General features: G+C 40.4%; 1 protein-coding gene across 1 annotated transcript in view; it reads left to right on the plus strand.

Moving 5' to 3' along the window:
• Positions 1-12,155, plus strand: part of sbno1 (strawberry notch homolog 1 (Drosophila)) — a gene marked incomplete in the record, with an annotated part of 73,388 nt that overhangs the window by 32,038 nt on the left and 29,195 nt on the right. Inside the window, 11 exon segments of the mRNA XM_014028667.1 lie at positions 542-677; positions 763-868; positions 3,869-4,022; positions 4,113-4,295; positions 5,952-6,049; positions 6,131-6,282; positions 6,372-6,566; positions 6,655-6,822; positions 6,912-7,081; positions 7,177-7,308; positions 11,741-11,876. Coding sequence (XP_013884121.1) covers positions 542-677; positions 763-868; positions 3,869-4,022; positions 4,113-4,295; positions 5,952-6,049; positions 6,131-6,282; positions 6,372-6,566; positions 6,655-6,822; positions 6,912-7,081; positions 7,177-7,308; positions 11,741-11,876 — 1,630 coding nt within the window.

Here is a 12,155-nt window from a genome sequence, read left to right on the forward strand (position 1 = left end):
ATAAAACCACTATCTGGTTAATATGAGGCATAAAACTACTATCTGGTTAATATGAGACATAAAACCACTATCTGGTTAAAAAAAACAGGTTAACATGACAGAAAAAGCCACTAAGGTTAACCTTAGAGAAAATATCATAGTTAGTGCTAAAGACACCGTCCTCCGATGGATATATAATGTGGCCTTCTAATAGGCCAATGGGTAGAGCATCGGACCACAGTGCAGGAGACCAGGGCTCAAGACCGACACGGACAGCAAGAGCAAGGAATGCCACCCGGCAAGGACAAAAAAATTATTAAAATATGTTTTGCTTATATGGTTATTTACACATTCATTGTCATTGATATATTAACCCAGTAAGGGACACTGTCGGGACACTCTGAAGCCTAGAAGGCACAGTAGGGACCCTCTGAAGCCATTGTATGGGACTGATAATGCCTAATAACTTCCATTTCATGGACTGATAACATCAGAATCCCCTGGAAAAGATTAATATTGCACTACCTTAAATATTTGACTTTCATTAACAAAATATTTATAGATTGTCTTTGATGAGTGTCACAAAGCCAAAAATGTGTGTCCCATTGGGTCATCCAAGCCCACAAAAACTGGGCTGGCAGTTTTGGAGCTGCAGAACAAACTTCCAAAAGCTCGTGTTGTGTATGCCAGCGCTACAGGTTAGTTAATATTATCAATTTGTTTTATCAGTGTATTGGAAGCCTAACCTAAACTTTGCGTTTACTTTTTAAATGTATCATTTAGGTGCCTCTGAGCCACGAAACATGGCATATATGAACCGACTGGGTATATGGGGCCATAAAACACCCTTTAGAGAATTTGGCAACTTCATCCAAGCTGTGGAGCGAAGGTGAGTTTGTTTTTTCAGAAGATGGCAGAATCTTCTATTGACCCTTTGCACGTGACGTCACGCGCCTCAGAAGACCGCCCCTTTTTTCATGTTGAACGGCAGAAACAGACATGGGTCCATAAGATACTATTGAGCTGGAGGAGAATCAGGCAGTTGGTAGCCTAATATCGTTCTTTCCCTCCTGTTGATTTAGCTGTAAAACTGGTCTTCAGCTGCTGTGCAGTCGGATCTGGAGACTCTCTGTTAACTGGACCAGAGTGTCTCTCTGGTTTCAGACCACTGTGCTGCTGGTTCTAAAATATTATAATCTGTCCGTCTGCCCACCTGCAGCCCTCCGTGTCATAGTGAAGATACAAACAACAGTGATAGATGGAAATATAGTTGTTTTTACTCAATGTTGAATCAGTGTTGTTGAGTGAAAGGTCAGAGGAGGAGAAGCTTTTATTTACTTTTCCACGTTGATGGAGTAAACACCAGTTGTGCATTCAGGTCATAAAATCAGACCAGCTGATCATCAAAGCTGTTCATCTTTTTAATTTAACTGGGAATGGATCATTTCAGCTAAATATTGAACAGAAGCTCAGCTCAGAGTGCTGTTGTACCTGGAGCTGGTTAACATGAAGAGAAGCTACTAGCTTGTTAGCTTGCTAGCCTGCTAGCTGTCGTCGGCTCTAAAAACCATCCATCCGTACAGATATGAACCAGTCACACAGAGTGGAGAAAGCACTGCTCAGACAGAAGATCTGATGAAGAAAATAAGTAAGGAAGTGTCTCTGACTGGATTCATAAGGTCTGACGCTAACGTTAGTATACAGTGGGGAAAATAAGTATTTAGTCAGTCACCAATTGTGCAAGTTCTCCCACTTAAAAAGATGAGAGAGGCCTGTAATTGACATCTTAGGTAGACCTCAACTATGAGAGACAAAATGTGAAAAAAAAATTGAGAAAATCATTTTGTCTGACTTTTAAAGAATTTTTTTTTGCAAATAATGGTGGAAAATAAGTATTTGGTCACCTACAAACAAGCAAGATTTCTGGCTGTCACAGACCTGTAACTTCTTTTTTAAGAGGCTCCTCTTTCCCCCACTCATTACCTGTATTAATGGCACCTGTTTGAAGTCATTAACAGTTTAAAAGACACCTGCCCACAACCTCAAACAGTCACACTCCAAACTCCACTATGGTGAAGACGAAAGAGCTGTCGGAGGACACCAGAAACCGAATTGTAGACCTGCACCAGGCTGGGAAGACTGAATCTGCAATAGGCAAGCAGCTTGGTGTGAAGAAATCTACTGTGGGAGCGATAATCAGCAAATGGAAGACATACAAGACCACTACTAATCTCCCTCGATCTGGGGCTCCACGCAAGATCTCAGCCCGTGGGGTCAAAATGATCACAAGAACGGTGAGGAAAAATCCCAGAACCACAAGGGGGGATCTAGTGAATGACCTGCAGAAAGCTGGGACCAATGTTACAAAGGCTACCATCAGCAACACACTACGACGCCAGGGACTCAGATCTTGCAGTGCCAGACGTGTCCCCCTGCTTAAGCCAGTCCATATCCAGGCACGTCTGAAGTTTGCTAGAGAGCATTTGGATGTTCCAGAAGAGTATTGGGAGAATGTCATATGGTCAGATGAAACCAAAGTAGAACTATTTGGTAAAAACACAACTCGTCGTGTTTGGAGGAAAGTGAATGCGGAGTTGCATCCAAAGAACACCATACCAACTGTGAAGCATGGGGGTGGCAACATCATGCTTTGGGGCTGTTTCTCTGCAAAGGGACCAGGACGACTGGTCCGTGTACATGAAAGAATGAATGGGGCCATGTATTGTGAGATTTTGGGTGCAAACCTCCTTCCATCAGCAAGGGCAATGAAGATGAAACGTGGCTGGGTCTTTCAGCATGACAATGATCCCAAGCACACTGCCAGGGCAACAAAGGAGTGGCTTCGTAAGAAACATTTCAAAGTCCTGGAGTGGCCTAGCCAGTCTCCCCATCTCAACCCCATCGAAAACCTTTGGAGGGAGTTGAAAGTCCATGTTGCCCGCCGACAGCCCCAAAACATCACTGCTCTAGAGGAGATCTGCATGGAGGAATGGGCCAACATACCAGCAACAGTGTGTGCCAACCTTGTGAAGACTTACAGAAAACGTTTGACCTCTGTCATTGCCAACAAAGGATATACAACAAAGTATTGAGATGAACTTTTGTTATTGACCAAATACTTATTTTCCACCATTATTTGCAAAAAAATTCTTTAAAAGTCAGACAAAATGATTTTCTCTATTTTTTTCACATTTTGTCTCATAGTTGAGGTCTACCTATGTTGTCAATTACAGGCCTCTCTCATCTTTTTAAGTGGGAGAACTTGCACAATTGGTGACTGACTAAATACTTATTTTCCCCACTGTACCTATGATGTCAATTACAGGCCTCTCTCATCTTTTTAAGTGGGAGAACTTGCACAATTGGTGACTGACTAAATACTTATTTTCCCCACTGTACCTGCTCAGTGGGATCTCAGGAAGCAGACACTTAATGAAACACGAGCGTCAGACAGAGGTCGCTTTGAAAAACATCTAGAATCACGAATGGAATCAGCAAATAAAAATACATTAACATTAACAAGCAAGTCTTACCTTGGCCATTATGAGAACCTAACAAACACGTCTGGAGGGAGAAGATATGGGTCGATTTCTAAGCTAGCTGTGTCCAGCTTCTGTAAATAACACTGTCTGTGAGTTCCAACCAGGTGTGTGACTTCCACAGATAAATTATCTAAACTGGAACAAGTAGAAACCATGGCAAAAACAAACACAACTTCAAAAAACAATCGCTGCCTTTTAATTCAATACACCGCTCTGTGTCTTCTGCCATCCGACATGCCGGTATCACGTGAGTTTGTCACGTGGGTGCAAAGGGTCAATAACAGTTGGTTGTAAATTTGAAAGACATTTAAAACTCCTGGGCTTGTATTTTCAACCTTCACTTTCAGAGGTGTTGGTGCCATGGAGATCGTAGCTATGGACATGAAACTCAGGGGCATGTATATTGCAAGGCAGCTGAGCTTTACTGGAGTGACTTTCAAGATTGAGGAGGTTCCTTTAACTCAGAAGTACATTCACATGTACAACAAGTCTGTGAAGCTGGTAAATTCAGTCTTTTGAGCACCTTGCTTTAATTTCTAGTTTTGCCTCAGCAGTTAATAAATTAACCCCACAGTTGTCTTCATCTTGCAGTGGGTGACTGCGCGTGAGAAGTTCCAGCAGGCTGCTAACCTCATGGAAGCAGAGCAACGCATGAAGAAGTCAATGTGGGGCCAGTTCTGGTCTGCCCACCAAAGGTTCTTTAAATATCTTTGCATTGCTTCTAAAGTCCGCCGTGTGGTCCAGCTAGCCAGAGAGGAAGTTCAGAATGGGAAGGTAAAACATTTTAAATAATTTAACTATTCTGTGTTTTAAAGGAGCTATATTGTAAAATCAACTTTTGAGTTTTATATCATGTTATAATGTTCTCCTCTCATCAAAAACATGCCCAGAGTCTTACTTTGACTCATTCATGCATGTTTGAGAAATCCTGTAGTGTCTGAGGCAGCAGGCAGGGTGGGGAGGGGGGATAGTTCCATATTTCCTTTGAGGTGGCTGAAGATTAATCTGTGCCGAGGCCACCGTTGGTACTTGATGGTGGATAAAGTTTCTTAGAAAAGAATAGAAATAGCCTTTATTGTCCTGCTGAGGGGAAAATCAGCAGCTTCTACCGCTCACCAAATTCTGATGCTCTTTACTTTGGACAAACAAAAAAAAAACACATCTTGTACCAAAAACATTGAGTTTCACTCCCTGTTCCATTTCAGTCCAGAAAAATACTCAAATACAAACATTTAGGTTTCAAATCCCTCAGGGACAGGTGACGTCAGTGTTTTGCTTGTAAACGTGTTAAATCAACAGTTGACAATCATGTTAGAAATGGCGTTGGGCGGTATTGCTCATTTTCATACCGCGGTATGACCTTTAGAAAATACTGGAGTATTCTGTACTACCAGGTGGATATGTTGGGGCGTGTGATGAGTAATTAATGTTAAATGGAAAAACGGCTGCTTGTGAGCGTTTACATGCATAAAACCAGAGACGAGGTGTTTAAACACAGCTGGTCTGACATTGTTGTCACTCAGAGCAGGAGTCACAGGAGGAGTATACGTCTTATGTCCAACAGATCAAACACAAGGCAAAATACGTCTGCCCTGGACTAGGGTTGGGCAATGTTGGCAAAAAAATAATCACGATTAATTGTGGTATTTAGCCGATAACGATTAATTTGATGATTAATCCCCTGGTGTCCCTGGACCTATGGAGAGCCGTTTTATTCAAAATACAACAAATAAATAATGAGAAATAGAGAGAGATAGATAGATAGATAGATAATGTAATTAATAAATATTCCATCAAATTCCCATGTCCCCATGGGGAAAAAAAAACAAAATTAATATATTATAGGACTAATACATTTTAGCATGTCTTTTATTCATTTATTTATTTATTTATTACATATTGTAGTTTTATTTTGTGACACTTTTATTTTGTAAAGCTACTTTATATATTTCAGGGACTTTTATTTTGAACTCCCATTTTATTTCATGCCGTTTTACTATTTCGGGCAGTTTTACCATTTCATGGCTTTTAATTTCGTGGTCCAATATGCAAATGAGGGGGCGGAGTTCTTGTTGAGGCTTGGGATTCAGGAAATGATCTTTTTCACCACCAGAGGGTGGTATTCCCCTGCCTAGCCTTTCTTCATAATTAAACATTCATTTTTATTAATAAAACATGACTGGTATTGGACGTTCAATTTGGATTGAGGGGCACATTGTGAAGATTATTATTGTGAAGATTTTATTATTGTGAAGAACTGTTTTACAAGAATTTCATGTCTAAAATAAAGTTAATGTTGCATGAACACTGCAGACAAGATTGTTTTTGAAAAGTTGAAGAGTGTTGACCAGCCAGTCATTGATTATGGTCTGTCAGGTTGAGTATCTGCAACATTTGTGACATATTATTAAGAAGCCATTTCCTGTTCAGTGTGTGGTGATAGGTCTTCAGTCCACTGGTGAAGCAAGAACACTGGAGGCCTTGGAGGAAGGAGGAGGAGAACTCAATGATTTTGTATCAACTGCAAAGTAAGAATAAGTGAAAACATTTTCTCATAAAATGTGAACCTACTGTAAATGTATCACTGCAACTACATGTCTTTATTCTAGAGGTGTGCTGCAGTCTCTGATTGAGAAGCACTTTCCTGCACCAGACAGACAGAAACTTTACAGTTTACTGGGTATTGACCTCTCTGCAAAAAAGACACCCATCCTAAGGGACACTGCCACAGAGCCTGAACAGAAAGGGAAGAAAAGAAAGGGTAATGCACATAAAAACAGATAAAACCAAAGTGAACTTAAAATGAAACTATGTTCTATAACATGTCTGCCATGTTTGTGCTCTCACCAGGCTCAGAGGGACAAAAGCAACAGAAAAAAAGGCCACGCAAACATGGTGGTCTTTCAGGGACAAGTTCAGAGGAAAGTGAGTCCGAGGACTCTGACAAAGAATCAGGTGACGACAGCTTCAAATCTGTCAGCTCAGCAGATGAAGACGACGATTTCAACCCGTTCAGAGACGAATCTGATGACGATGCAGAAGACGGTGAGCTTTTGAAAAGGGTTAAAAATGTGAAAATAAAACCTCCAATTCAGTGCACACAGCAAACAAACCTTTACCCTCCTTTTTTTAGATCCATGGCTCATCAGAAAGGAACCAAAGAAAAAGAAAGAGAAAAAGAAAAAGAAGAAAAGGAAAAGTATTGATCCAGATTCCATTCAGTGTGCATTGTTAGCCTCTGGACTGGGCTCAACCAGGCCTGGTTTTACTGCCTCAGTTACCACCAGCACTCCTGCCCCTGGTAAGCTTTCAGCTTCATGTAAAGGCAAAGTTATAATCCAGAGTTATCTCTTTTAAGGGTTAATCTGTGATATGATTTGTGATGACAAGTCAGGACAGAGACTCAGGATAGCTTTCTGACAAGTCAAGACTCGGTGGAACTTGCCCAAAAGATGAAGAAAGATCTCCTGGAACAACTGGAAGAATTGTCTGAAGATCTGCCTCCCAACACGCTCGATGAGTTAATAGATGAGCTGGGAGGTCCAGAAAATGTGGCTGAGGTAATGAATTATAAGGTCTTTGCACTCTGTCGTTTTCATTGAAAAGCTGACTTGGTAATTGGTACTATATTTATAAATCCTAATTGTTGTTTCAGATGACTGGTCGTAAAGGTCGTGTGGTCAGTAATGATGACGGCAGCATCACGTATGAAACTCGCTCTGAGCTGGACGTTCCAGTGGAAATCCTTAATCTTACAGAAAAGCAGAGGTTCATGGATGGAGAAAAGGTAAAGTGATGCAAGCTCAGATTTGATCTCTATTGCAGGTAGGGCTGTAGCGATACACTAATCTCATGATACGATATGATATTCGATATTCTGCTCACGATGCGATATATATCTCAGTATTCAGCGAATGATACGATTTGATTTTCTGAATGATTTTAGAGGGACAGAGTGATTGTGGTGACATTGTGTGACTGTTTCATAGACTTGGATTGAATTAAATGAACTGAAAACTGATTAAAAGCACCAACTACACAATACCTGCTCTGATTGGACAGAGACCTAGTCTTTAGGTGGACAAAATTAATCAAAGGTGCGATGATAAAACTGAAAGTTACCGTGACAAGATTATGTGAGTCCTTTTTAACGAGAAATTAATCAGAAGTGCTGTGAAAATGGTTGAATCCGCCTCTCTGGCTGCAGTGTGCCCTCCAGACACGGGGGAACAGATTTTCACAGGGGAACTGATTTTCACACAACACCCCCTATTAGCTCAAGATGCTAGACGTATGCCTGCCTGCCTTCTGTAACGTGACGGCTGACTACAGTTGGAAAAAAGAGCGTCCTGGACGAGACAATTCAATTTGTCTTAAAATCCAGACACTCTGACTAATCAGTAACTGTTTGTAACCTTACCTCAGCAGAAGGCAGAGGGTGTTGATCTTTTCCTCTCACATTCAGCTATCTGAGCATGAAGCTAATGTTTACTCACAATGCTAATGCTACCCTGACTCTCTGGCTCTCAAGACGTAGAGGAGGCTAATGTCTGGCTCACTGCTGCCAACTAGCAGTCAGAGGCTGAACTACAACATAAAAATGAACGGCTGGCAGGAAAGTTGACATTTTAAACCTTAATTAAAAATCGATACAGGGCTTTAGAATATCGATACAGTATCAGGAAATGAAATATCAATATATATCGTGTATTGATATTTGCTTACAGCCCTAATTGCAGGTCTGTGGAATGATTTTCCTTTGCACATTAGGCAAGCTCCCCCTCTTGCTGTTTTTAAGTCTCTTAAATTTGCACTTTTATTCCCTGACCTTTGTACCTAGTGCGATATGTCAACCTTATTGTGTTTTTATTGGTTTAGTTGCTTAATTTTTTTTCTGTTGATTTATGTATTTTATTCAGTCCTCTGCATGTTTTATTGTACAGCACTTTCCTTGGCTTTGATGATTTTAGTTGCTTTAAAAATAGTGGTATGGTAAGGACATTATCACTGTAAAAATGATGTATTAATGCTAGACGGCTGTTCAGACTGATACTGTTGCATGTAACACTACTTAAAAATGAGTTTTTGTTCCCCCTCACCGAGGCGGGGGACTTTAAAATGGTCTCCATCCGTCCTGTACAGTTTCAGAAAGCTGTAACTTCCACACAGAAAGACTCCAACAGGAATGCAGGCCAGTTGTTGATGTGTGGAATTATTAGCTGTTGACATACGTTTTGCTCTAAGTTTCACATATTTCAGCCAAGCCACACACAATTTGCTATGGTCAATCCAAGGCCACAATACTATAATAATTCAATCCAATTTCCAGGGGGCGTGGCATAATTACTTCACAGCACCCTGTACAATCATTAACAAATTTGCCCCAAGCCATACTTGGACCGGGAATCATGAATTTTGGTACAGACGTGTTACAGAGTGGTTGGGGAGTCGTCCTGGAACTGATAAGTCACCGGTTTGATCCTGTCCAGCTGTCTCAGCTGTTCAATTCAATTCACTTGATTTAAATAGCACCAAGTCACAACAACTGTTGTCTCAGGGCACCGCACACACACACACACACACAAAATAATAAATGCAAAGAAGCCAGCAGACTGCGCCGAATCTTTGCTTCATCACAGTGTCCCATCCTGAGCAAACGGTGGAGAGGAAAAACTCCCTGCTAATCAGGAAGAAACCTCCAGCAGAACCAGGCTCAGGACAGGAGACCATCTGCCTCCACCGGCTGCTTGGAGGACAGGAAAGAGACACAGAGAGACACAGGTCTGGTCCAGGTGTATTTTCCTCTGGAAGAGAGACAAAGAAAACACGTTATTGATAGAAGTAATTGTAACAAACGTAGAGGAGAGAGACTAAAGATAATGAGGAAATGTGCTCAGTTTGTCCTCTAGCAGTCTGTAGGGGTTTTGGGTATATTCTAAAATGGATAATTTGTGTATTATTTAAATACGCAAATTATCTTACCTCGAGGCACCACGTTCTTAATTTGGTCAAGGATTAACCCAGGAAAGAGACGAAAACCTGTAACTTTATTGTAACCAGTCTCACAATAAATGTACCCAAAATGATTTGATGAGTTCTTGTCTTATCAGAACCAATAATACTTGATCAACACACAAAAGTGACATTAGTTTATGTTGGCAGGTTCTCCACGAGCCATTTATTTACAGATTAAATGTATTTACAACTATGGTCAGGAATGAGTGATGATATGTTGAACCAGGTAAAAACTGACAGAGTTTGCAATCACAAGTGAATAAACAAACAAACAAACAAATAAAATAAACCCTGAGAGGTGAGTTTGAGGTTTGGGGTGAGGTGAGTTTTACTTTTAGCGGAGGATTTAACAAAAGGGGTCCTAGTTAAATTAGGGAGAAAAATCGTTTAGTTTACCAAATCTCATACAAAGATAAGAATCAAATTAGTCTGAGCACCTGTGTGTCACCAGGACAAATGTTCACTTTTACCCTTTTACTCCACTGTGTGGGTACCAGGAGGGAAGTCAGTGATTGAAGGTCATCTCTGGGGGTCGTCTCCCAGGTAGGCTCTACATGCAAGCTGGATGTCAGTGGTCTGCCTGTAAAACTCGTCTGGGCCCATGGTCAGAGAAGGGGGTCACTCCCTGGAGACTCGTGGTCCGGTCCTCCAGGCGGCTGCAAGACTTATTAATTTGATTTCATCTTTGTAGAGAAAACGAACTAAAACGACGCATGAATTACAATTAGCTTATTTAACTTGTATAAAATCAAACTCAGATGTTGAGTCGATATTAAACGTTGGCTGTTCGTTCAACCCAGCGGGAGATGCAGGAGGACCACCATCCTGCCCAGCCCATGGGGAGGGGCTGGCAGGAAGGGCCTCTGCTGAGCTTCTGGAAAGCTGTTTCTGGCTTCTGATGTTGAAAAACTTTCTCTGTCGGTCTTCTTCTGCTACTTCTTCTAAGAGATTGGGAGTGCGCTAAGCTTTTTAAAACCTCTGTTATGGGCGGAGTCAAGGTTTTAGTTGGCCAATAAAAATGTTACACCTTATACAGGAAAAGTTTTTCAACAAATCAAATCTGTTTTGGAGGGAAAACTAAAGGGAGAGACATCTGCTTGCCTCAGTAAAATAAGAGTGTCACACTTAATTATTAAAGATTCAAGTCCTAAAGTTTCTAAGGATTAAATCATGGAATAAAACACACACTTATTCAGGAAAACATTTCATCAAAACAGTTAACATCACAATACACACAGCTATTGAATAGTTAACTAAGCAAAACTGAGTAGATCCTTTATGGTCTTTTTAGTTCTTTTCTGTAAGAAAAATGGATTAGATGACATTCTTTGCAATAAGACAGAAAACATTAGATACACAGATTCCTTTATCTTTTCTCCTTTTATTCACATTTAATGAAGAATGTAGGTCATTTATTTTTATTTTTGTTTATTTAATAGGGACAGACTCACATCGACATAGACAAACTGAATAAAACAACAAAATTTGTTCTCAGTCACTGAAGAGTCTGGTTAAAGGCATTTATGATCCCTTTGAAGAGGAACCAACAGACAGTCCTGTGCTTATGGGGGATGGAAGCAACAGAACTTGTGGGGTTCAGAACAGGAATGTGGCAGTTCTTATCTATTAAGAGTAAGGCGTCAGGACGTCTGGTGGGGGTTTGTGTAAGAGATGATAATTTGATCCACAAAGGAAGTTCCATGCAAAAGTCTTTAGAAAATAGTCTGAAGTCAAAGTGGAGGTTTTTCTTCCTTCCTGAGCCGTTGTCATAGGAACAAGTGAAATCTAATCAGAAATGATTATTTATATGCAGGAAGATGCTACAAGTCTAACCCAGATTTATATTACTTGCGTTCCATCTCCGCTCCGCTGCGCTGGTCGCAGCTTCACCGTTTCAAGTCCAGTTTACACTACCTCCGCTCCGGTCCGACAGACATGCAGGAAGCAGATGGTGCGATAATAAATATATATACTGTATGTATGTGTATATATATATATATATAAAAACAATACAGAAAATTCACGGTTCGGTTCAATACTTTAGTGTCACGGTTCGATATTTTTTTGATACAAAAAAGAGAAATGTCCATGCCCCTTTTAACTTGTAATCAGTGAAATTTTAGAAAATTACAACTGTGTATTTCCCTTTTTTGTTTGTGTGTGTGTGTGTAAATGTGTGTGTGTGTGTGTGTGTATATTTCCAGAACATAGCAATCATCTCAGAAGCTGCCAGCTCAGGAATATCCCTGCAGGCCGATCGGCGAGTGCGGAATCAGCGGAGAAGAGTTCACATGACTCTAGAGCTTCCATGGAGTGCAGACAGAGCTATCCAGCAGTTTGGTTAGTATATAATCCTTTGGACACATCTTCACTTTAAACATCTGTGTTAGTTTTTGCTCTTTTGTGTAAGAAGACCAGGTTACTATACTTTGGATATGTTTAAATACAAAATAAAACTCTTGATTTAAAACAAACAAAAAACATCTATTTCAATAATCGTGTTTCCATCCAGTTATAGAGTGAATTTTTATCGAACTTTTCAAAATTCACAAACAATTAAATAAATAAAAATTTGAATCTAGACTGTTTCCATCTAGTTTCCCTCTCGACTGTTTGATG

The sequence above is a fragment of the Austrofundulus limnaeus genome, unplaced genomic scaffold, assembly GCF_001266775.1.
Source record: "Austrofundulus limnaeus strain Quisiro unplaced genomic scaffold, Austrofundulus_limnaeus-1.0 Scaffold795, whole genome shotgun sequence".
NCBI lineage: Eukaryota > Metazoa > Chordata > Actinopteri > Cyprinodontiformes > Rivulidae > Austrofundulus > Austrofundulus limnaeus.